Below are 27,607 nucleotides of genomic sequence, written 5' to 3' on the forward strand. Positions count from 1 at the left end.
TCACAGACCCAGGGAGGTGTAAATTGTAAACCTTGTTCTTGTAGTTTCACATTTCCCATCCTGTTCACAACAGCGGGAAGTCCACGAGAAGTTTAAAAAATATATGTAAAGCGTTTGCATTGCAATTTCACGCGCCATATATAGAAATATTGAGTCAGAGTTTACCATTATATATTCTCTGTACATTTGGATATATTGATAGTGCAATAGTTACGCCATCCTGATGTTACTCTGCGGCTCTCCTTGCTGGCCCCCACCATCTACAAAACCAGTTGCATCATTTACAAAGCCATCCTGGCCTCCATCGGCCCGTCTGTCTGTCCAGCTCACCGTCTTTGGTGGTTCGCGAGATATCCAGAGCCGGCACAACAGCAGACTGGAGGCAAAGAGGTGTAAAAAGTAAATCTAAAGCCACAGGCCTTCTCCATCTATGCACCCAGGATCTGGAACAACATCCCGCATCCATCAGGACCGCCCCAGCGCCGCTCGAGTCCACGAAAGAGGTGACGACGCACTTCTTTAAAAAAAACACTGCAGTAACTGCCCACAAGCAGTTACCGCTCAGATCCTTGCTGACTGAGTCCTTGACTGTACCCCTGTAACGTGCTTTACTGCCTTTGGCTAGGTTTGTGCTATACCAATACCACATATATGCATACATAAATACATGCATACATCTGTGCAAACCTACCTACCTACAAACATACATATATATACATGCATACATAGATACATGTGTGCATACATGCATGCGTTCATACATACATACGTGCATACATATATATACATGCATGTGTGCATGCATGTGTGCATACATACATACAAACATATGTGCATACTTACATACATACATATATATATGCATACATACATATATACATGCACGCATGAATACATACATACATTCATACATGCATGCATCCATACATACAAACATGCATACAATGCACTAAAGCAGCAGTGCTTAAGTTACACTTTCCCTGCAGAATTTCATATCCGTTTTGGCTGGACTTTTGAAATCTTTGACTAAAATTCATCAAATTCCGAGCAGCCTCCTGGGATGCACACGCTGATACGCAGCGGAAGTTTGAAGAACATTCATTAAGGGTTTCATACTTTCAAAGGTAATTTTTAGGTCTCGCCTGCGTTGCAGCGCATGCGTTGCTTCGCCTTGGCAAGATCTATTGTCGTTGTGTCCGGCTTCTCTGGAAGCGGGGTTGGTGTCCGCCTCGTCTCCATTAGGCCCCGTCCACCCAGACTGGATATTTTGTTGCGCTCGCTCGTGCATGGCATCTCTTCCAGACACGCGTATGGGAGGCTCATTCAGACAAAACTGAAACTCGATGCCTGCCCCCAGTTAACACCATCAGACACACCGGAGCCCAATCTGTGCCCCCGATCATTTTTTTCACAGTGTCAATAATTGCTGAGTTGTTACATGCATGGTAATGATTATCTGAAGTGAACATCAAGATGAGCTGCTACTTTCCGATTCGGACGGGTCTGGTGCCCATGCCACTTAATACAAATATTGCCAGTATATAAACTAATGTAACAACTGGGAATGGTGTTTGGTATAATATTTACACATCTTGAGAATAGGTTGTACCAGCCTGACATGTGCCTACCCCATAAGGCTATTGAATGACCTGGCAAATTTGGAATTAAGAAGTTAGCGAACACCACGACGCAACCTGTCTATTCCTCAATAAAATGCATGTTTTAGAAATAGGTTCATTGGGCACTTTTCATTATTACAGTGCATGTGGGTGATTACTGCACCTTATGACATTTGAACGCCATTGCTCTGGCATTAGAGGCTGTGTGACTGGCAATGTGAGGTGAACACTCTTAAGCCGAGCAAGTACACGCAGGTAACATGCAAAAGAGGTGCATGCCTGGGGATGAGCCGACCCAGCTGGCTGACTGCTTAGAGTAACATTATCTCTATAGAGCTCTCCTGCAGATGTTACTAATGGGCCTTGAATTCTCACAGCCAGCACTCCTGCCTCGAAGCTCGTTATGTACTCTCCAAGCGGTCCCAGGCCGGACTTGCCACTTGATTCTGGTTTTTAATGTATAGTGTTTTTTGTGCAACTCGCACGTTGTGCTTTTCCAACGGTCGTATTGCTCCTTTTTGTAACAACACAAATGGTGGCATGTTTTTATTAGATTAAAATCCAGAAAGATCGTGTTGGCATTTAATTTAATCTCTGCCTGAAAAGTGAACGTTAGGGGTATGTATATAAATATGCAGTTGTTTGAACAATAATATGCAAAACTTATTAGGAAAGCAGACTTTTGTGCATGGTTTAAATTACTCGCTTGAACATGTTAGTGTAAACGGGACCCTACACACAGGAGTTATGGGCTAAAATTAGTTTTTGACTGACTGCGACAACCAATACGTAAACAGTGGATGTCATACCAACCTCTGTTTACTGTAGATTTGCTGTATCTCTACTTGCATTTTCAAAGTCGTCTTTATCACAGAAAGTAAGATCAAATTACCTTTATGGTAATTCTGTGAGCCCTAGTATGTTGGTGTGTACCCATTATCAACCTGTGGATACCACACAACCTAGCAGTGGAATTGAAAACTGATTAAAAATATTGTCAGTAAGCACTCTGCGCACTCTGTACTACACAGAGGTAGGTTTGTGGACATGCCCTCTTTTCTCATGTGGCCAATCGGTGATCTGTGTTTGGCTGAGGGGTTGATTGGAGGAAACGAGAGGGAGAGAGAAAGAGAAAACTTACAAATAATGAGTAGGAGTGTTGCCATGATGGGAGGTTTTATCCTACACCTATATATTGGCTGTCTTACATTCTAAACCTGTGGGTAGAATCTACAGAAAAGAACAGAAATGTAGGGCAGAGAACTCATTCGGCAGCTTAGATCTAGGCAAAAAGCTGGTGACTAAATTACACAATAATTTTGGAGGCAGCCACAAGAATGCAAAGCTTTTGCAGTGCGTGTGGACTAGCCTACATAGTCTCCATAAGTATCGCTTTGACAGGCACATACTTGGGAGAAGACAAAGAAGCAGCCTTGACTGTGGTCTACTTTGCTTGTGCAAAATATGAAAGGTCTAAACTATGCAGGGTAGATCATTAAAAGTTGCAAGATGTACTCATTCCATTTAGCAATGTTGGCCGTAACACCAGATTACTTCTAAATGTGAATACAGTTGATATGTACAAAGCAGAGGGCTGGTTCTATAAAGTTCAAAATGCAACATACACTAGAAATAGAAATCTACTACAGAGAAAGCATACAGGCATTGGAAAAACATGAGGTGAGAACTGTCCTTATTCCGGGGTAATTCAGTCAGCAACCTAAGAACAAACATTTGCAAGAGTTTAAGCTATTGGCATTGTCATTTACAATTAGAATAGCTCAAACTCTTATAAATGCGAGACCTATTGCATTGCAAATGCTTGTTTAAGTCTGTGTTTGCACTCGCGATACATGACATGTGAAGTCCTGATACTAGCACTTGTCCTATTCTGAGGAAAACATGTATGTGACCTTTTCTGTGACCTCTCGCGAGGGTGCCTTATTGCATTCTCTTCCTTTCTCATAGATGGCACCCAACCTCCCATGTTCGGTGACTCTGCAGCCGGGCCCGGAGGATCAAGGGAAGGTGAGTGTTATTAGCGAAAAGTGAGCCTGGCTTCGACTTCTAAGCCACGACCTACCCGCCCAAAATGTGAACCCCAATGTATGTCAATGGCCTTATAGACAAGATTTACCTGCCTGCAGATCGGTCTTGGCCCCAGTGAAGTGACCCAATAATGATGAAAGGAATCCAGAGCCATGACCCAGGACTTCATCTCTCACCACGGCCTGAAATCATATTTACCGTTAATATTGGTAAATTTTCTCCTTTCTCGGTGGCTGCACCCTAACTCTGGAATACCCTCCCCTGCTACACTTCGGGCTCACACTATATTCCAAAAGGCCTTAAAAACCTGGCTTTTCCCTCTTCAATGGAGATTTGGTCCTTGTGATCTCTGAAGATTTAATCCTGGTTCCTTTCCTTCCATAGGACTAACTCCATTAGCGCCTTGACGCCTACGAGCATTTGTTTGCACTTTATAAATCTCTTTCATTTCAGTTAATCCAAAGCAGTGATGCACATACAGTACTCTGGACACCGTACATAATGACAATCGCACAAATAGGTTTAGGTGCAAAAAGGCCTACAGCCGGTGCCTATATTTAGGAAAACAGGGAAGCTAAAAATCAGAGGAACCAAACTCTACCCAGGCTCTACCTAGGCTCAAGCAAGAAGTGTGAGCGTCTAGTCCCGGGCCTGGTTCTCAAGGTTACTGTCCTCATGAATTGAGGGTGCGCCTCTGCGAGGAGTGCCTAATAATCCTAAACTCACATGGGGTGCTTGTGCGTCTGTGCACAATTCTGATGTGCCCACCACTGATTTGGAGAGAACCTTCTGATGGATGTGCACCTTCCCCTTACTGCATCCGCACTAGGCGCTACAAATCCACAGGTGAAAATGAACACGAGTGGTCTGGCGTCCGCTCGGCTCTAGTTTTGCAGAAAGTGCAGGTCATTGGAAAACAATCAGCCTGGAGAGGGCCAGGTGTCTGGTTTTCTAGTATACTCAGTTATTGCTTGCACCCTTCCTCTGTTTTTCATGGCCCTTTGTGGTGATTTTTGTTTCAGTTTCATTGTTTAACTCCTGTGGAGATTGAGGATGCTTGAATATAAATGGGAACCTAGAAGCTGATTTGGTGCTAACATGACACCGTTATGGCTGCCCTAGAGAGACACACAGGGGGTGGGGCCACCTGGATGAGACACAGTGCCCTCTTCTGGTGGCTTTGCTCCTGTACCTCTGGGGCTCAAGGAAAGGGTGTGAGGTAAAGGTGCCACCGTGTCTTAAGGAATGAGTGTCCCATTCCCAGATGAGCCTGGATTTAACTTACATATTCCTACCTCCTCTTTTTCTGAGATCTCCAGGACCAGCCCATTTTTCTATTGGTAGAGTTTCTCTCACATTGGGAGTTCATGTTTTGTGCTGATCAATGCCTCAGTACATGGCATCTCTGTCATGGTCACGTGTCTCCAGACCCCAGGTTCATTGAGTGTCTGTTCCAATACAGGGCATCTCTCTCATGGTCACGTGTCTCCAGACCCTAGGTTCATTGAGTGTCTGTTCCAGTACAGGGCATCTCTCTCATGATCACGTGTCTCCAGACCCCAGGTTCATTGAGTGTCTGTTCCAGTACACGTCATCTCTCTCATTGTCATGTGCCTCTAGACCCCAGGATCAATGAGTGTCTCTTCCAGTACACGGCATCTCTCTCATGGTCACATGTCTCCAAGCCCCAGGTTCATTGAGTGTCTGTTCCAGTACACGTCATCTCTCTCATTGTCATGTGTCTCTAGACCCCAGGTTCAATGAGTGTCTCTTCCAGTACACGGCATCTCTCTCATGGTCACATGTCTCCAAGCCCCAGGTTCATTGAGTGTTTATTCCAGTACATGGCATCTCTATCATGGTCATGTGTCTCCAGACGCCAGGTTCATTGAGTGTATGTTCCAGTACAGGGCATCTCTCTCATGGTCACATGTCTCCAGGCCCCAGGTTCTTTGAGTGTTTGTTCAAGTACATGGCATCTCTCTCATGGTCATAAGTCTCCAGATACCAGGTTCATTGAGTGTTTGTTCCATTATATGGCATCCCTTTCATGGTCACGTGTCTCCAGACCCCAGGTTCATTGAGCATCTGTTCCAGTACAGGGCATCTCTTTCATGGTCACGTGTCTCCAGACCCCAGGTTCATTGAGTGTTTGTTCCAGTACATGGCATCTCTTTCATGGTCACGTGTCTCCAGACCCCAGGTTCATTGACTGTCTGTTCCAGTACACCGCATCTCTCTCATGGTCACGTGTCTCCAAACCCCAGGTTCATTGAGTGTTTGTTCAAGTACATGGCATCTCTCTCATGATCACAAGTCTCCAGACCCCAGGTTCATTGAGTGTCTGTTCCAGTACACGGCATCTCTTTCATGGTCACATGTCTCTAGAACCAGGTTCATTGAATGTCTGTTCCAGTACACGGCATCTCTCTCATGATCACGTGTCTCCAGACCCCAGGGTCACTGAGTGTCTGTTCCAGTACACTGCATCTCTGTCATGGTCACGTGTCTCTAGACCCCAGGTTCATTGAGTGTCTGTTCCAGTACACGGCATCTCTTTCATGGTCACGTGTCTCTAGACCCCAGGTTCATTGAGTGTCTGTTCCAGTACACAGCATCTTTCTCATGGTCACGTTTCTCCAGACTCCAGGTTCAATGAGTGTCTCTTCCAGTACACAGCATCTCTCTCATGGTCACATGTCTCTAGAACCAAATTCAATGAGTGTTTGTTCCAGTACATGGCATTTCTCTCATGGTCACGTGTCTCTAGACCCCATGTTCATTGAGTGTCTGTTCCAGTACACGGAATCTCTTTCATGGTCACGTGTCTCAAGACCCCAGCTTCATTGAGTGTCTGTTCCAGTACACAGCATCTCTCTCATGGTCACATGTGTATAGAACCAGGTTTATTGAGTGTCTGTTCCAGTACATGGCATCTCTCTTATGGTCACATATCTCTAGAACCAGGTTCATTGTATATATGTTCCAGTATATGGCATCTCTTTCATTGTCATGTGTCTCTACACACCAGGTTCATTCAGTGTCTGTCCCAGTACACGGCATCTCTTTCATGGTCACGTGTCTCCAGACCCCAGGTTCATTGAGTGTCTGTTCCAGTACACGGCATCTCTTTCATGGTCACGTGTCTCCAGACCCTAGGTTCATTGAGTGTCTGTTCCAGTACAGGGCATCTCTCTCATGGTCACGTGTCTCCAGACCCCAGGTTCATTGAGTGTCTGTTCCAGTACACAGCATCTCTCTCATGGTCACGTGTCTCTAGACCCCAGGTTTATTGAGTGTCTGTTCCCATACACAGCATCTCTTTCATGGTCATGTGTCTCCAGACCCCAGGTTCATTGAGTGTTTGTTCCACTACATGGCATCTCTATCATGGTCACGTGTCTCTAAACCCCAGGTTCAATGAGTGTCTCTCCCAGTACATGGCATCTCTATCATGGTCACGTGTCTCTAAACCCCAGGTTCATTGAGTGTTTGTTCCACTACATGGCATCTCTCTCATGGTCACATGTCTCTAGAACCAGGTTCATTGAATGTCTGTTCCAGTATACAGCATTTCTCTCATGGTCATGATTCTCTAGCACCACGCCTGTAGATCCAACCAATCATGTGTAGTTCTTGAATGCCTCTATGTCCATGACACCTGTGGCTCTTTTGTGCTATTACTCCTTGGTTACTGTAGCTTCAGGCTTCCTGGAGGCTTGCTGGAGTTTCCAAACACATGTATTCCTATTTTTATGAGCTGGGCCGGACTGGCCGTAGTGGGCATCAGGCGTTTTCCCGGGAGGCTGGAGGGTGGGGCCCGATTTTGCACTGGTGATGGTCGGTTTTATTACTTGGGGACTGTTTTGCAGCGGTGCTGCAATATCGGCCCCTAGTAACAAAAGCAACAATGCTTCACACTTGCCCCCTCCTCCCCCCACGTGGAGGGGTGGGCTGGTTGGTCAAAATTGTCAGGGCTGCTTTGGGTTCCCAGTGCGGCCCTGTTCATGAGAGTCTTTTCTACTTTGCTTCAATCCTCACTGCATCCCCACTAATGGTGTCCTTCTTGCATTTCACAGTCTTGTGGTGTTGACTTTGAGGTGAAGGCCTTCTGTGCAGAAAACCTGGAGGAGAAGATTCACAAGAGGTAATAAGCTGCTGAGTTGTCTTAGTCCAAGTGCATGCCTAGCTACCCGTAGGGGCTTCAGTGAGTGCGGGCCACTGTTGGTTCCTCACTGAAACATACGCTTATGAGCAGAGTGCTCATCAGTCTTGTGACTGATAAACTCCAAACCCAAACCTGGATTTCCCTACACTCCTCCCCTATCATTCCCTGCATGGCCTAGAGTGGAAATATTTAGACAAAGCAAGAAGTGCCTTTGGGGAGGCTTGGATAAAGACCACAGCATGAAGGTTTGGGAGTACACATCTGAAAGATCAGGAGTGGTGTGGAGGCAGGTAAAGTGTGAGATAAGGTTCTGGTGCACATGTCTTTTGAGGCTTGAGGTACTCTAGGATGTGTGTGGTGAAAACATCAACCTTATTCTTCAGAAGCTTAGAATGAGCAATATTTATGTTTCTTGCAGGAACTCAGTACGACTAGTGATCCGAAAAGTCCAGTTTGCACCAGTCAACTTGGGCGTTGCCCCCAAATCAGACACCACTCGCCAGTTCATGATGTCCGACAAGCCACTGCACCTGGAGGCTTCGCTGGATAAAGAGGTAGGTGACTGCCACGCCCTCGTCTGGCTTGGCCAGGATCCCTGATCTGTACCAAGGCAGGATCAGTATGTGAACCTCTCTATACTCTGCTTCTGCATCATTGTAATCTCTATAGCTTTGTCCTTGCTTATAAATCTGGTATTCTGTTTGTGTGGCTCATAGATTTACTACCACGGGGAGCCCATCAATGTCAACGTGAAGATCAATAACACCACTGGAAAAATCGTAAAGAGGATCAAAATTATAGGTGAGAAAGGCAGCCGTGTGTCCTCTTGTGATTAGAGAAGCATTTATCCATGTACACAAATGCCTTGTTTTCTATCATAGCAGGATTCCCTCCCAAGCCCTGAGATTCTGGCTAGAGCCCCATGGGTGTCATCTGAGGGCTTGGAGTTACCCGCGACATCCTTTGGGTAGAACCCCGAGATTATCTATGGAACCGCAGAGTTCTCAGTGGAGTTGCCACACCTGCTGTTACACAGTTCAGAACCCCCTGGATCCGCTCACGGGTTCCCTTGGGTCGCCTTATCTCTTGTGGGATTTCCTTCTGTTCCTCAGAACCTCGAGGCTGGTTCTATAAAGGTGGTCCTCCCTCTAAGATCTCAAGGCTCTCTTTGAAGATCTTCTTTGAACATCAGAGTTTGCTGATCATGAAGTCAACTGCTTGCAACTGAAGAACAGACCTGTGTGTGCACTCCCCCTTCTTTGTGTCTGTTTTGTAGGTGCATTTATGGAGTACCACCATATACATCACCACAGAGCTTTAGAAAGTTCTGGTGCACCAAGCGGCTTCAATATTAAACCTGGGTTCTTGGAGATATATAGGTCATGATAGGTTCTTGAGCCTGATTCACTGACCCTGCTCCAGTGATAAAGTAAACTTTCACACCAAGCACACACCGAGCGCTTCACTAATGTTAGCATATGTATGTATGTTAGTGCATGTGCTATGCACACAGAGATGTAGCAGAGATGTTTTGTACATGTGACAAGCCTATGCAAGTCATGAGGACATTGCACTTGAGTAAGTGCCAGCTGGGCTTGTAAAAGTGTGAGTGTCAGGGGAGAGACCATGGAATGCCATGTAGGTCTAGTCAAGTCTAGTTGAACCCAAACTGGTACCTTTTCCAGCATTCACAAATGTCTAAATAATAAATATCAGAAACATACGAGAGAACCTAACTCACATAAGAAAGAACACCAGCCTCCCCACTGTTTCAGGTTGTGGGTAGGAGGTAAATATAATATTTTTATTTTAGAAAAAATATAGTACAGGAGTTAAAAAAAAAGATGAAATATGATTTTTCCTTACCCTACTCAAGAGCAATATATGCAGTGTGTATTTGGTATATACAAGGGATTATCAAAATGGGTGCACTCAGCATTGTATGTAAATGACATATGTAGTCTGTATATTATGACATAGGTACATTATTCATGAGTTACAAGGTAATGCAAACTCAACATAAAGCACACTTTATCCTTATCCCACTTGAATTTCCTACCGCACTTGGCATAGTCTCACTCTCTTACCTTGCAAGCTTTCTTCTTCTGTTTACCATCCCCATCACTTCTCCTGTTGGTGTCTGCCAAGACTTTGTGTTCAGTCACCTCTGTACTTCCTTTCTGAATGCATTCATCGTTTCCCATGTCTTCCACTCACCTCTCTTCACCGAAGACTCACAAATCCTCTTGTACTTTCCACCTCCTTTATAATTCCCTCTATTCTCGGCTTTCTGTGAGTCTTATAGCCCTGCAGTCATCTTAGAGGCGCTCAGGATACTTCTCCATCAGACCATCAAACACCAAAGTGTTTTTTTCCACAGCATCTTGGCCTCCTTCTGAGACCTCCCTTATCAAACTCTACAAAACCAAAACCATCTCCTTCCCACATCCACCTGCAATCTTACGAAATATCCTCTTCTATCACCTTACCTCTCCGCAATCCCCTTAATGTACTCTCTCAATAATCTGGACATCTTATTCATCCCTCTCTCTACGTCCCTCCTCAAACATCTATCCTTGTTCCTTCCAACCGATGACAGCAGTTGAGTCTATGCTGCGGCCGCTCTTTTCTCTTCAACATTTCTACACATCTCCCTTCTCAAGACTTCACCTTTCACCTTTCGACCGCTGCAAATCTCTCTTTCTTGGTTGTTTCCTACCTATAGCTTTATCCCTCTCCAAAGTTCTCCAAAACTCTACAACTCACTTTGTCTACAACTGTCCCTGCTTTGTTCACAATCCCTCTCTTTTCTGAGACCTGCATTAGCCACCTATTTCAAAGCTGTCCATGAACCCTGCTCCAACTGCATGGACCTTTTCATCGATTATCACTGTCTCCTAACTTCTACTTTCTGTCCCTACTCCTCTAACTCCTCTCATCTCTGCTGCGTTGCCCATCTCAATTACTCTATCTTGGACATCACCACTGGGACACCCGCCTGGGCTGAGGGCTCCCCCTTTCAGCAGGAATTGAACACCGCCTGACTTTCGGTTTGGAAAATCTCCATCTCTCTTAGCTCATCTATGACCAACATCTTCTCATAATGATCCGCCACGCTGTAAAACCACTTTCCCTCTTGCCTCTGTCTGTCTTCCTGTTATATTGTCCGTGCTCACATTGGGACAATGCGACATAAAATGGCATTTAATACATAAATGTATCAGGGAGTATGGCTCCCCCTCCACCAGAAATGCCTTTTTAATGCTTTTTGTCACAAAAGCATTCTGTGACTCCACCCCGGTTTACAATCAGAAACCTTTCACTAGTCCACGTCCTTGCAGTTGCTCAGGTAGACATGGGTCTTTTTTTCCTGCCCTGTGGTCACCACGAAAGCTTGGACCGCCCTTCCTCTAGAGTTCTGTTGTTTAGAAAACCACTCTCCTTTATGGAAATCACTAAAAAAACACCTGTTTTCTGTCTCCTAATAGTTATGTGCATCATTTTGTCAGCTTTTAGAGCAGGGTTATCCTATTCCTGGGCAGCTTTCCATGCTAAAAATCTCCCATTCAGTCATTCATTCATTCATTCATTCATTCATTCATTCATTCATTCATTCATTCATTCATTCTTTCACTCTCAAACATGACACGGTAAGAGATGGGATCTAATGGCTTAAGGCCAGATGTACTAAGCATTTCTTTTGTGTTGAAATTTTTTATTGAATTTTATAAGACAAATACATTAGAGCATATGCAATAATAAATAAAAGAGAATAATTACATGTTAGAAGGAATCATGGAATAAGAAATTGATAAATAAATACGATATAAATATGCGTTTAAATAGATAAATACAACTTGATGCAGCAAAGATATCAAAACCCAGCATAATATATAATAAGAGTGAGCAATAGGGAAAAAAGAGAGAAGAAAAACATAGTGGGATAAAGAGTGATGGAAATATAAAGAAATAGAACAAAGGAAAAATAATTAAATAAAAGCAGAGGAGTACCACAACGGAGGAAGCAAATGATTGTGAGGGAACAGGGAGAAGAGAAGACAAAAGACAGAAAAGTGAAAGTTAATTAGTGTGTTTGAGTAGAAGTGGAGGCCGGAGGGTCAGCAGCATTTGATTTAAGAAATGGAGACCATATTCGAAGAAAGGTGTCATTTTGATCTTGAAGATTATAGATTGTACGTTCATGGGAAGCAGTTTGCATCATGGCCACCAACCAATCCTCCTGTGATGGAGGCATAGTTGATTTCCAATGACGCAGTATACATATTTTGGCAGTAGCAATTGAAGTATGAAAAAGACGGAGTTGTGGCTTCGTGAGCTTTGGGGAATGACGTAAGTCATGTAGGAGAATGTTAGTAGATGTAAGTGGCAATTTTAGGGGCATGGTGGATTTCAAGGTAGCACCAATAAAAGTCCAATAGGGTTGAATACTAGGACACTCACAGATGATATGAGTAATATCACAACCTGAATTGAAGCATCTCCAGCAGTTAGAATGCGAGAGAAGACCAGCTTGGTGTAATTTGACAGGAGACCAGTGCCAATCATGCAGAATTTTAAAAAGACAAAATTTAAGCCTTGATTCACGAGCTCCCTTATTTAAACTCTCTAGAATCAAATCCCACTCAGCATCGGAAAAGGAGATGGAGAGACGAGATTGCCATTTACGCTGGAGATCATGTGAAAGAGATTTAGAAAAAAGATGAGATGAAAAAATTTTGTATATACCAGAAGTAACACCCTTAAGTTTCCCCCAAATGTGCAAATAGGATAATATAGGGGAGTCCTGTAGGAGCCATGGTGATGATCCCATATGGGTCTTTAAACATTGTTGGAGTTGAAGATATTTGGAAGAATGATGAAGGGGAAGATCGAATTCTACCCTGAGTTGAGAGAATGACTTAAAATCCCCATCATGTAGGAGTTGATCCGGATAGAGAATACCTGCAGCTCGCCATTCAGACCAGGATAACATACGGCCATTAATACGGATCCCCGAATTATTCCACAAGGGAGCCTTAGCATGTATTCTGGAGTTTGAGCCTAATAATCTGTGACTTCTCTGCCAGGATTTATGCATGGCGGAGAGTATCGGGTTTTTTGGGTCAGAACGACTAGAGCCAGTACCATACAGAGGAGAAAGATTTGATTCCGAGGATAGAAGATGTCTTTCTATTTGAACCCATTGTGGTAAATCCTTGATGCCAGGTAAAAAATATGAGATTTGGGAAATATGTAACGCCAGAGAGTAGTGCTCAATAGAAGGAAGACCAATTCCGCCAGATAATTGGTGAGCCTTCAACTTAGTGATAGCAAGTCGCGGTTTCATAGTACCCCAGATGAAAGTTTTAATCTGGGCATCTATTGATCGAAGTAAGGATAGAGGGATCTGCAAAGGAAGCATACCTAGAATGTATATAAACCTCGGAAGGGTAACCATTTTAACCGCCTGAGTTCTGCCCCAAAGAGAAAGGCCCAAAGCCTTCCATTTGTCAAAATCTCGTTGCATTTGGGATATAAGAGGAGATAAATTATCTGCAACCATGTCTTGCAATCCTTTATTAACGAGGACACCCAAGTATTTAAGGCGTGAAGGCTGCCAATGAAAAGGGAATCCAAAAATGGCTGCTTTGGTGGTACCGTTAGAGATGGGCAAAGCTTCACTCTTGTCCCAATTAATCTTATAACCTGAAAAAGAGGAGAAATCATTGATAATGTGAAGAAGAGAAGGAATCGACCGGGGAAGACGGGTAAGTGTGAGTAGTATATCATCAGCATATAAGTATATTTTAGAATGTCCAATTGGAAGGGGGACACCAGAGACCTCATCCGATTGACGAATGGTGGCGGCCAAGGGTTCCATAGCCAGAAGAAACAAAAGAGGGGATAGTGGACATCCTTGACGTGTCCCTCTCTTAATAGTAAAGGTGTCTGATAGAAACCCACCGCAATTTACCTGAGCAGAAGGATGATCGTATAATAAGCGTACCTTATCAATAAATTTCTTGCCTAAACCAAATCTATCCATGACCTTGAAGAGATAGTTCCATTCGATGCGGTCGAACGCCTTTTCTGCGTCAAGTGAAAGGGCTAACGCATCATCCTTAAGATGTTGAGCCGACCATAATGCATGGGCCAGAGAACGCAGATGATTCCTAGAGGATCGACCCGGTACAAAGCCTACTTGAGAATGGTGTATCAAGGAAGGCAAGACCTTACGCAAACGCGAAGCAAGGATGCTGGCCAGGATTTTAATATCAGTATTTAATAAAGAGATGGGGCGATAGCTACTGCAGAGCTGGGGGTCCTTACCTGGCTTTGGAAGCACAACAATAATAGCCTTGTTAGAAAGAGGTCCAAGTGAAGATGAACTATCCGCCTCCTGGAATGCGGTATGCAGGGTATCAATAATATTGTGACCTGCCCAGCGATAGAACTCAGGGGGAAATCCATCTTCACCAGGGGCCTTGTGATAGGGCAGGGCAGTAATCGCACTAGAGACCTCATCTCTGGTTATTTCACCCTCTAGGATGGCTCTGCCCTCCGCCGAAAGAGAAGGAAGGTGTACTTTTGCAAGAAATGCTGTCATTTTATCCGGGTCCATTCTACTATCGGAGGTGTAAAGAGATTCGTAAAAAGAGGCGAACTCATTAACGATGTCTTGAGGTTTCGTGCACAGGTGACCTTGCGTAGATCTAATGGCCGGAATGGCCATGGACGCCTCCCTCTGACGCAGCTGCGCGGCTAATAACCTTCCCGCCTTTTCCCCTTGCTCGTAATGCCGGCCTTTCATTTTCTGTAAAGCGAATTCTGCTTTGGATGTAAAAAGGCTATTTAAGGCCATTCGGGCTTGCTCTAGTAATTTGCGGTTTTGTAAAGACGGAGATGCGGCGTATAAGCGAGAATAAGTTTGTATATCAGATTCGAGTTCACTTTGTCTCCTTGCATTTTGTTTATTGGCAATTGCTGCATCACGCATTAATTGCCCCCTCAAAGTAGCCTTCGCCGCGGCCCAAAGAGTCCTGCTGGAGGTGACAGACCCCTGGTTAGTAGAAAGATAATTTTGAAGGTGAGATTGCAGTTGGGCCTTACCAGCAGGAGTCCTGTGGCGTTGGATGCTCATACGCCATGGTTTACGCCCAGGCCGAGAGAGACCCAGATCAAGGGAAAGGAGAACCGGAGAGTGATCAGACAAGGCCGCTTCCAGTATGCAGGAGTCTGTAACGAATTGAACTGTATTATGAGAAATAAGGAAATAATCAAGACGAGAAAATGTACCATGGGCCGAAGAAAAGAAAGTATATTCCTTATCCGTTGGATGGCTAAAACGCCAATGGTCAACCAGTCCGATATCTGATATGATGTCCCCCAACAAGGCTCTGTCTGACGCATTGCCCCTATCTAATGGGCCAGTTTTGTCTAGAATGGGATCTTGCGTCACATTCCAGTCTCCACCAATCAAATATTGTGAAGCATTAATTTCAAGCAGCAAACGGGAAAGTTGAAGAAAGAATGTTTTTTTGGTACCCGTAGGGGCATAAACAGACCCTACACAAATGTGAGACTCTCCAATTTTAAGTTTGGCAAATACATAACGGCCATTTACATCTGACCATGTTTTAGAGACAGTGACCGGGAGGGATTTGCGAAGGAGGATTGCTACTCCACATTTGCGGAGAGGGCCTGTGTCTGAGGAATCGTCTTGTTGAACACTACTATGGATAACCTTACCCACCCAGTCTCTGCAAAGTTTGTCCGACTCCAGAGCATCCAAATGGGTCTCCTGAAGCAAGGCCACATCTACATGTTTGGTCTGGAGATAGGAGAGTACTTTCTTCCGCTTTATGTAATGGGTGAGGCCATGTACATTCCAGGTGATCGCATTCAGAGAATGTGCCTGTGTCATAGTAGAATAGAGCAAAAATCAGGAGGAAGAAGATAATATAAAGCACAAAACAACGTGATGAACCAAACAAAAGGAAAAGGAGAGAAATGACAAGAGAAAGAGGAAACAGAAAGAATATAAGTGGAAGTAGTACTTCTAATCTAGATAAAATGCATAAAGAAAACAATAAAAAGATAAAGACGAAAGGAGGTAAGATTTAGAAAATAGTACAGTAATAAAGAAATTATGGAATAATAGCGAGTAAAGAACAAGAAACCGTAAGACTGTTACCCGCGGGTCTGGGCGCACTAGAGCGCCGCCGCGGGAAAAGACCCCACAGAAAGAGAGAAGCAATTAAGAAGGCATTAATAATATAGAAGAGAAGCCCAAAAGAGCGATATAAAAAAGAACAAAAGAAGATAGAGAAAGCCAAATAGAGGTTGAGAAGCAACACTACAGAAGAAGAGAGATCCTACAGTAATTAAATGTGAGGCAACCTCAGCGTATAAAACATATCATACACATATATCAAAAATCTATACCAATATGCATACGAGCAAATAAGGTGATACAACTATAATCAAACAATTAGGCGCCAATGCACCCGGGTAACTGCAAAACCAGTTGAGAATATGCAATAAAATTGTAGCATGAAAAGTGAGAAATACAGGGAGAAAAAAGAATAGCATTATAAGGCAGAGATATAGCAGAAGGCAAAGTGAAAAGGAAAAGAGGTAAGATTAGAAGTTAATGAGAAAAGAGGTGAGAAAGAAAAGGCAATCAGATATTATAACAGCGAAAAATGCCAAAGATATATAATAATGGTTTAACAATATAAACAAGGCCCATAAGGACCGGAAGTCTACGATAAACTGCCAATAAGTCAAGAAGTGATTTTTCCCACATGAGGAAGTATTATTCAGTCCGCATCCGAGGGGGTTTTAAGAGGAGAGCGGGACTTGTCCCTTTGTGAATCTTGTGGGAATGTGGCTGCTGAGACCGACTGTATTGCTGACTTCCTATCTTCTTGTGAGCGGTGAAGTCTTTCAAGGTCCCTACCACGAGGCCGAGGACTACTAGGAGGGCGTCTGCTGCGGTCTGGCAATGGAGTAGAAGACTTATAGGGAGAATGGGACTGATCCTGCTGCGAAGATGAAGTGAGAACTTCCATATCTTGAGGTTGAAGACAGTCCAAGAATTGCTGAAGATGCTCTGGATCATGAAAGTCCTTAGAAACTCCATCTTTGGTGATCCGAAAACGTGCTGGTTCAAATAGGCCATACTTAATGCCTAATTGACGTAATTGAGGTCGCATAGAAAGAAAGGCTTTCCGCCGCTCATTTGTTTCTTTAGAGAAATCAGCTGCCATATGAATCCGATGGCCATCAAAGGAAAAAGAACCTTGTAACCGAGCAGCAGCCAATAATTGTCTTGTTTGATCGTGACGGAGAAAACAGGCAATGATCGGTCGTGGTCGCGCAGCAGGATCATTGCGTGGGGGGCCAAGTCTATGAGCCCTCTGTATCTCCAGAGGTGGAGTGAAAGAAATGCCAGTCAGCTTTGGAAGTATATGACACAAAAATGCACTGGAGTTTTGTCCTTCAATGCGCTCTGGAAAACCAAAAAAACGGATGTTGTCCCTCCTACTACGATCTTCCAAATCAATGAGCTTACTATGTAAGAATAAAAGGTCTTGTTCTTTGTTTGGAAGGGAATCAAATCGTTTCTCCATTGCCAGAACTCTGGAGTCCAGGGATTCAACCTTCACATGGAAGCTGGAGATTTCTGCTCTAATTGATTTAGTCTCCTCAGCCAAGGACGTGATTGTAAGGTTCATGTCATCTAACCGGCGACTAACCTCAGTTATTTCATGCAGAATACGCTGCATAGTTGCCGCCGACGCTTGCCCACCATTAGAGGGCGCAGCGTGAAGGGCCGAGGAGGATGCATGGCCCTTCGTTGGCATAGTAGTAGACTGTTTAAGAGCTTCTGCGAAAAGAAGTGGTTTAGGAGACTTATTTCCTTGCTTGGTAGCAGACATTTGAAGAATAGGCTTGATGGAGACTTTGAAAATACGTGAAGGCGTCTTTCCGTGTGGTGAAATACTTATATGTGAGCACAAAAAATATGGCAAAGTGTCGGAATATACAGAGCAGCACAATTAATAACTGTATATATATATGATGGTAGGACACTGGCCCCCCCAAAAGAAGAAACCCATGTCTCACCTTCAAACACTGAAATGCGAAAGCATATTTTCAAAAAGTGGTATCTGTGCAATAACAAGGCATCAATTATCGCTATAGTCAAAAGGGCGCAGAAATATAACAGTAATAGAATGAAAAACAGCGTATGTGCGCTTATGGCGGTGACAGACAAATTTGCGATTATGACGGGACTAAATTAATCAATATTCCAGAATGCAGATTAGTCATGGACCATACAGGAACAGAGGGCACAATTCCTGACTGAAAAAGTTGACAAGAGCGCTATGACTACATTATGAGGAGACACAGTCTAATGTAGGTCAGTCAGTCTGCTCTTAAAAAAGCCATTTTCATGAAGCACCAGCGTAAACAATAGTCAAATAGCGCAAAATTGTAGTTGCAGTGAAGATGAGAGGAAACAACTCTCAAAGGAACGAAGGTTCCGTTTTTTGTAAATTTCAGCTGAGCTTGAGGAACCAGAACTTCCCATTACAAGAGAGCCATTGACCATGTAAAGGATGAAGTGCACAAATCCTGTGCGAAATGCGCGTCAAAGGTGCTACAACAGTAGTATGGAAGAAATTAGCCCTACCAGTAGCTGACGAACAGCGCGGCAAAAAACATGGTTCCTGTCAGAAATTCCTGAACTCTGAAGGAGGCGTTGCTGCAGGCATGTTGAAGGAGGCGCGGCCAGAGTGAAACCAGGCAGGCGCCCGTTGTCAACGTCGGGGGCGCGGCTTCATGAGGAGAATGAGGCGGCCTGAAGGAACACGTCAGGCAGAGTGCGCCGGGCAACATCACCACAGAACATCGTCGAGGCGGTCATCAACAGAGAGCCGTTGTCATGCCTCCGAAACTCGCCCAAAGCCTGCCCTCCATCTTCCGGTTGCAGCAGGGCACGAAGAGGAGATTCGAAAGCCGGTGGAAGGTGAGAATATTCCCTTAAGGGCTCATCCCGCGGCGGAGCTCATCCGTCAGGCGGCCATCTTCCTGCGTGGCCAGACCACGCCCCCTGTACTAAGCATTTCAATGTTCGCAAATGCTCCAGTTTAGCGTTTGCGGCTATTAAAATGCCTTTTTTCTATGTACTGGTCCTATTTTAGGAGTCATAAAAGTTTTCCTGGTTCCTGTGATGGGACTATGAATGGATACCCAATCGGTATCCGAAGGTGGCGTGTTGGAGGCATCCCTTCCAAATACCTAATTGGTGTCTTATGTATCAATGTTCAGACATTGAAATTTTACTGACACCTCAAAAGGGGTAGTAATGCATTCACAAAAGGTTTTAAGGATTTAGCAAAAAAGTTTGTTGAAGAGTAGACAGTGGTCCACAATACCATTGCCAACACTTAAACAAACAAGAAAAAATAAAGTTTTCTTTCTAAACACAGTCCCGTTTTCTTTGAGGAAAATGTGCCACATAGTGGACTCCTAAGTACAGCAGGCTGTGATCCCTGTGAAGGACTCCAGTCATAGTGAGTCGCGATTTGTGACCTACGTCATTAATATTCATGATATAACTTGGATTCCAACTGACTACAACTCCGAATTTTAAAAACTGACCAAATAATACATAGCTCTGTTCTCAAAGTTCTTTACTGGTTGCAGAAATACTGGTCACAAGTTGTGACCAGTATTTTGCGACCAGTAAATAGAACTTCTCCCCCTAAGTTGTTCACCTTTAAACTGTGAGTCTAATCCTGGCTTTGGCCATTGATTCAAATTACTAATATGTGTAAGCTGTAGGGTGCTCTGTGTCATTCATTTCCAGTTAGTTTCCCTCTGCCACCTCCCATTCTGGTTGCTGTGAACACACACTCTTCAAAGACCCCCCCCCCCACACAGACACACACAAACACACACATACACACGCACACACACATACACAAACACACAAACATATACACAGACACACATACACTGTACAAAATGTATCACGTTGTACTTGTGATCCTCCTGCTACTATACAAATGTACTTTGTAAACTGCTGCACTGAACTGTTGAACTAGGTCAATGCATATTTAAGACTTGAAATAATAACACAGCACAGAAAGTACCTCTGTATTCGGATCCAAGTGGGTCTGGTATCACTTTACACAAAATCTCTCATTGTCATCAGTCCTGGCAATCCTGGTAAAGATGATATCTGAAAGGGGCTTGATGCCCACAGATGGGAAAGTGTGAAGAATTGAGCACTTCTGCCAAACACTTGAGTTTCCAGTCTGTCAAAACTTTCATAAGCATGTAGCATAAGTGCTTAGAATCAATCACTGAGATGTATTTCAGTGTGCAGATCAGTGTCCTCAAAGAATACGTAAGTCACAAAGAAACACAGATTTTACATCAAGACTCACCTGTCTCTTTTCTATCCAATCAGTTGAGCAGATCACAGATGTTGTCCTCTACTCCCTGGATAAGTACGTCAAGACGGTGTGCGCTGACGAGATGAAGTAAGTTGGACTAACAGACTAGCACCACTTGGTACCAGATGTGGGTTTGAGGGGAGTCCATCAGAGGAGCAAGAGGAAATCCAGGGGGAAAGACAGCAAGAAAAGATAGATGGTTTATCCAGTATTGTAAAAAAAAGTACAGAGTAAAGACTGCTGCAGAGGCGAGCAAGGCAAAGGAGACATGAACATATGTCCTAATGCACTGCAAGCTTTCAGAGGTCTGTGGAGGCAGCATGGAGCCAGGCGCATGTAGAGCCTTGCCTTAGAACACCTGTTGAATGAGCCTTCAGAGCACTCATCTCAGACTTAAGAGACTTCCAACCAAGTCCAAAATCTTGATAAACCTCCTCTCGATGTTAAGAAGGTAGATTTTGGAGGGTTGACACAAAGTCTCTCCTCAGGCCTGAGTTTCGCATCCCATGTGCACAGCAACTGGAGTTCATCCATACCTCACTTCGATCTATACTGTGTAACTCACGCTGACACAACTTTAAAAAACAAGCTAGACTGCCCAACATGCCAAACAAGTGCCTCCATCTTGCAATCACCAGCGATAGCAGTCTCTCTAGGATATTCCTTGATGCAGCTGTAGATAATCAGAAGATGGCTGCCATTCAAGAAATGTTTTAATGCACTCCAAATATCTGACATCCTTGAAGGGTTCACATTTTGCCTCTGATGCTATGATAGCTGCTCAAGGACAAAGCCCGCAGAGGCCAATACTTAAGCATTATGATCCTTTCTTCTAATAAATAAGCAGCTTGTCATGTTGTTTGCTATGTCCTTCCAGGATGTTCAGGGCTCCAGGGTTCAGAAGTAAAATAAGGAGAAGGAGTAAATAAGGGTAAAGTCTATGAATGTTGTTTACACTGGGTGCTGTCGGATTAGTGCTGTGCTCTCGCTTGTTCTAGTGACACTGTGGCTGCCAACTCCACCCTGTCAAAGACCTTTTCAGTCACACCGATGCTGGCAAACAACAAGGAGAAGCGGGGACTGGCTCTGGATGGGAAACTCAAGCATGAAGATACTAACCTGGCCTCCTCCACCGTGTGAGTAAACTACTCACCGCAATGCTGTGTGTGCCACACCTTTGCCATGTTAGTAAAACCTTCACCATAGTACTGCACATCCCACATCTTTACTACTGTAGAAGTAAGGCCTTCCGTGCCATGTTCCACACCTCCACCGCTGTCAGTAAAGCCTCACTGCAAGTTTTATACATCCCACACCTTCGATAGTTACATAAATCCTTCACTGCGGTGATGTACATTCCATACTTCTACCACTGGAATGAGAGCCTCCGGTGCACCGGTATACCTCCACACCTTCACAACTGCATACCTGGATCCTTCACTGCAGTACTGAACATTCCATACTTTTACCACTGTGGAATGAGAGCCTTCAATGCAGCAGTATACCTCCCCACCTTCACCACTGTATACCTGAATCCTTCACTGCAGTACTGTACATTCCATACTTCTAAAACTATGCAGTGAGAGGTTTCTCGCACCATTATACCTCCCCAACTTCACAACTGCATACCTGAATCCTTCACTGAAGTACTGTACATTCCATACTTCTAACACTATGCAGTGAGAGGCTTCTCTCACCATTATACCTCCCCACCTTTACAACTGCATACCTGTATCCTTCACTGCAGTACTGTACATTCCATACGTTTACGACTGTGGAATGAGAGCCTTCAATGCAACAGTATACCTTCCCACCTTCACCCCTGTTTACCTGAATCCTTCACTGCAGTACTGTACATTCCATACTTCTAACACTATGCAGTGAGAGGCTTCTCATACCAGTATACCTCCCCACCTTCACAACTGCATACCTGAATCCTTCACTGCAGTATTGTACATTCCATACTTTTACCACTGTGGAATGAGAGCCTTCAATGCACCAGTATACCTCCCTACCTTCACCACTATATACCTGAATCCTTCACTGCAGTACTGTACATTCCATACTACTAACACTATGCAGTGAGAGGCTTCTCTCACCATTATACCTCCCCATCTTCACAACTGCATACCTGTATCCTTCACTGCAGTACTGTACATTCCATATGTTTACGACTGTGGAATGAGAGCCTTCAATGCAACAGTATACCTTCCCACCTTCACCCCTGTTTACCTGAATCCTTCACTGCAGTACTGTACATTCCATACTTCTAAAACTATGCAGTGAGAGGTTTCTCGCACCATTATACCTCCCCAACTTCACAACTGCATACCTGAATCCTTCACTGAAGTACTGTACATTCCATACTTCTAACACTATGCAGTGAGAGGCTTCTCTCACCATTATACCTCCCCACCTTTACAACTGCATACCTGTATCCTTCACTGCAGTACTGTACATTCCATACGTTTACGACTGTGGAATGAGAGCCTTCAATGCAACAGTATACCTTCCCACCTTCACCCCTGTTTACCTGAATCCTTCACTGCAGTACTGTACATTCCATACTTCTAACACTATGCAGTGAGAGGCTTCTCATACCAGTATACCTCCCCACCTTCACAACTGCATACCTGAATCCTTCACTGCAGTACTGTACATTCCATACGTTTACGACTGTGGAATGAGAGCCTTCAATGCAACAGTATACCTTCCCACCTTCACCTCTGTTTACCTGAATCCTTCACTGCAGTACTGTACATTCCATACTTCTAACACTATGCAGTGAGAGACTTCTCTCACATTATACCTCCCCACCTTTACAACTGCATACCTGTATCCTTCACTGCAGTACTGTACATTCCATACGTTTACGACTGTGGAATGAGAGCCTTCAATGCAACAGTATACCTTCCCACCTTCACCCCTGTTTACCTGAATCCTTCACTGCAGTACTGTACATTCCATACTTCTAACACTATGCAGTGAGAGGCTTCTCATACCAGTATACCTCCCCACCTTCACAACTGCATACCTGAATCCTTCACTGCAGTACTGTACATTCCATACGTTTACGACTGTGGAATGAGAGCCTTCAATGCAACAGTATACCTTCCCACCTTCACCCCTGTTTACCTGAATCCTTCACTGCAGTACTGTACATTCCATACTTCTAACACTATGCAGTGAGAGGCTTCTCTCACATTATACCTCCCCACCTTTACAACTGCATACCTGTATCCTTCACTGCAGTACTGTACATTCCATATGTTTACGACTGTGGAATGAGAGCCTTCAATGCAACAGTATACCTTCCCACCTTCACCACTGTTTACCTGAATCCTTCACTGCAGTACTGTACATTCCATACTTCTAACACTATGCAGTGAGAGGCTTCTCATACCAGTATACCTCCCCACCTTCACAACTGCATACCTGAATCCTTCACTGAAGTACTGTACATTCCATACTTCTAACATTATGCAGTGAGAGGCTTCTCTCACCATTATACCTCCCCACCTTCACCACTGTATACCTAAATCCTTCACTGCAGTATTGTACATTCCATACTTTTACCACTCTGGAATGAGAGCCTTCAATGCACCAGTATACCTCCCTACCTTCACCACTATATACCTGAATCCTTCACTGCAGTACTGTACATTCCATACTACTAACACTATGCAGTGAGAGGCTTCTCTCACCATTATACCTCCCCATCTTCACAACTGCATACCTGTATCCTTCATTGCAGTACTGTACATTCCATACTTCTACAACTGTGCAGTGAAAAGCTTCAGTGCACCAGTATACCTCCCCACCTTCACCACGGTATGCCTGAATCATTCACTGCAGTACTATACATTGCATACTTCTAACACTGTTCGATGAGATCCTCAGTGCGCCAGTATACCTCTCCACCTTCACCACTGTATGCCTGAATCCTTCACTGCAGTACTGTGCATTCCATTATTCTAACACTGTACAATGAGAGCATCAGTGCACCAGTACACATCCCCACCTTCACCAATGTATACCTGAATCCTTCACTGAAGTACTGTACATGCCATACTTCTACAACTGTGCAGTGAGAAGCTTCAGTGCACCAGTATACCTCTCCACCTTCACCAATGTATACCTGAATCCTTCACTGCAGTACTGTACATTTCATACTTCTACCACTGTGCAGTGAGAGCCTTCAGTGCAGCAGTATACCTCCCCACCTTCACCACTGTATACCTCCCCACCTTCACCACCTTATACCTGAATCCTTCACTGCAGTACTGTACATTCCATACTTCGCCCACTGTGCAATGTGAGAATTCAGTGCAGCATTATACCTCCCCACCTTCACAACTGTATACCTCCCCACCTTCACAACTGTATACCTCCCCACCTTCACAACTGTATACCTCCCCACCATCACAACTGTATACCTGAATCCTTCACTGTAGGACTGCACATTCCATACTTCTACCACTGTGCAGTGAGAGCCTTCAGTGCAGCAGTATACCTGCCCACCTTCACCACTGTATACCTGAATCCTTCACTGTAGTACTGTACATGCCATACTTCTCCCACTGTGCAATGTTAGCCTTCAGTGCAGCATTATACCTCCCCACCTTCACAACTGTATACCTCCCCGCCTTCACTACTGCATACCTGAATCCTTCACTGCAGTACTGTACATTCCATTCGTCTAACACTTTGCAAAGAGAACCTTCAGTGCACCAGTATACCTCCCCACCATCACAACTGTATACCTGAATCCTTCACTGCAGTACTGTACATTCCATACTTCTACCACTGTGCAATGAGAGCCTCTGGTGCACCAGTATACCTCCCCACCTTCACTACTGTATACATGCATCCTTCACTGCAGTACTGTACATTCCATACTTCTACCACTGTGCGATGAGAGCCTCAGTGCTCCAGTATACCTCCCCCTTCACCACTGTATATCCGAATCCTTCACAGCAGTACTGTATATTCCATACTTCTACCAGTGTGCAGTGAGAGGCTTCAGTGCACCAGTATATCTCCCCATCTTCACCACTACATACCTGAATCCTTCACTGCAGTACTGTACATTCCATACTTCTACCACTGTGCAATGAGAGCCTCAGTGCACCAGTATACCTCCACCTTCACCACTGTATACCTCCCCACCTTTACCACTGCTTACCTGAATCCTTCACTGCAGTACTGTACATTCCATACTTCTACCACTGTGCAGTGAGAGCCTTCAGTGCAGCAGTATACCTCCCCAACTTCACCACTGTATACCTCCCCACCTTCACCACCTTATACCTGAATCCTTCACTGTAGTACTGTACATGCCATACTTCTCCCACTGTGCAATGAGAGCCTCTGGTGCACCAGTATACCTCCCACCTTCATCACTGTAAACCTCCCCACCTTTACCACTGCATACCGGAATCCTTCACTGCAGTACTGTACATTCCATACTTTTTCAGTGCAGCATTTTACCTCCCCACCTTCACAACTGTATACCTCCCTACCTTCCCTACTGCATACCTGAATCCTTCACTGCAGTACTGTACATTTCATACGTCTAACACTTTGCAATGAGAACCATCACAACTGTATACCTGTATCCTTCACTGCAGTAATGTACATTTCATACTTCTACCACTGTGTGATGAGAGTCTGGCTGGCTGTCCTACCTCATCCTGAAGAAGACCCGACGTGACTTAATTGGATCACGCACTTTCTTGGGTCGAAACGTCGACATGCCTACACAACCTTTCCCCATTCTCTACACTCTGTAATAGCAGAACCATAAATGGATTGGAGATTCAATGAAATAGGGATTGATGTCTACTGAATGAACATTTTATATACATTTTGTACAGCTCTGTATCTATGTTATTCACCCAAAGCACTTTGTCACTTCTAGATCACCTTATCACTGATTAGGTTATTGTTTGTGCCGCCTTTTTTAAAAACAAAATTGCTTTTTGTGACAGCCTGACTAAGATATATCCCTAATTGTATACCAGCAAAATGAATTAATTTATGAATACAATTGATATTGATGAAATTAATCTAGGTGGGTTTACCTTTTTTCTTTTTATTTATAAATACTGTTAAAGTAATTATCTAACTCCCGACAGAACCTACCTTACCTTTGATTTCAGACACCCAGGTTCTGAGGGTCACTGGGTAACACCATTATACTTAATATCCACAAAGGAGGAAGGACACATTCCCAAAATACATCTTCTAGTGAGTATTGCAGTGATGAAACCCACAGAAAAATGTCCATGGCTTGGAGTGAGTCCAGATGACACAGAGACCTCCCTCCAGACAGCTCAGGAGTCTACAGTTATTACTGGATGCTTATTGCTGTTTTTACATAAGATGATTGGCTCTGGGTGTCTACTTGTCTGTCTTATGTGCTTAATTTGGTTTCATCTTTCCTGCAGCCTGCGGCCTGGTATGGACAAGGAGGTGCTGGGCATCCTGGTGTCCTACAGAGTGAAGGTCCACCTGATGGTGTCCAGAGGAGGGTAAGTGTCCTAGTGTCCACCGCTGCTGTCACCAGGCTCCAAGTGCTAGTCATACTGCCAGCACTGCATACTTTATGTCATTAGTTACTAATTAACAGAGCAGTGTGCACTTCAAATGAGCCTCACTCATTGCCACCTCAGAAGCCTCCTACTCTTAAACAGTCTCCCTCATTGTGAAATGAACTCCTTAGTTTCACTCATTGTCACAAAATCTCCTTAGTTTCACTGACTGTGAGAGTCCATCATTCGTGTCACTCATTGTGACAGCCCCTCTATAGGCACACATGGGCTTCAAACTGTTCCATGATGCTACTTCTTAGCCAAATGCTAATCCACCGTGTGACGTTACCCAACAGGTCTATTTATTTTGCAATTGCCGTTGTTCTTAAAGGATGCACCCCTTAATTCAAGGGTTACAGACAAATCAGCCAGGTCCCTTGGGTGTTAGCTCAGCGAGGATGCAGGCCCTGTCTGAGACTGCCCTCTTGGAGGAGGCAAGCTCCCACTTGAATTATAAGGTCAAGAAGGTGCTCTCTGGCGTTTTGTGTCTGCCTCCTGTGCCTCATGTCTCTGTGCCTCTCCCTTCAACCCCATCCTCTCTATCAGTGCATAGAAGCCCAACATAGACTGAGCGCTTGGCAGACAACCTAATCCGTTGCAGTTCGTGTAGTCTTCTGTGCTGAGGATGGCCTGCTTTGTGATACTTCCCTTCCCGTCTTGGGGTTTGGAATACTTGTTGCTCTTTTCAGGTCCTTTTCCTTAATC

The 27,607-nt window shown here is 44.3% G+C and overlaps 1 protein-coding gene across 3 annotated transcripts in view; it reads left to right on the forward strand.

Moving 5' to 3' along the window:
- The window catches only part of ARR3 (arrestin 3), a 140,943-nt gene that overhangs the window by 77,546 nt on the left and 35,790 nt on the right, over nucleotides 1-27,607 (forward strand). For all 3 annotated transcript variants that reach the window (XM_085608357.1, XM_085608358.1, XM_085608356.1), the window contains 7 exons: nucleotides 3,588-3,647; nucleotides 7,748-7,815; nucleotides 8,255-8,390; nucleotides 8,553-8,637; nucleotides 20,324-20,396; nucleotides 21,308-21,445; nucleotides 26,759-26,842. In XM_085608357.1, coding sequence (XP_085464483.1) covers nucleotides 3,588-3,647; nucleotides 7,748-7,815; nucleotides 8,255-8,390; nucleotides 8,553-8,637; nucleotides 20,324-20,396; nucleotides 21,308-21,445; nucleotides 26,759-26,842 — 644 coding nt within the window. The remainder of the gene's footprint in view (nucleotides 1-3,587; nucleotides 3,648-7,747; nucleotides 7,816-8,254; nucleotides 8,391-8,552; nucleotides 8,638-20,323; nucleotides 20,397-21,307; nucleotides 21,446-26,758; nucleotides 26,843-27,607) is intronic.

Source organism: Triturus cristatus, chromosome 5_2, assembly GCF_964204655.1.
Source record: "Triturus cristatus chromosome 5_2, aTriCri1.1, whole genome shotgun sequence".
NCBI lineage: Eukaryota > Metazoa > Chordata > Amphibia > Caudata > Salamandridae > Triturus > Triturus cristatus.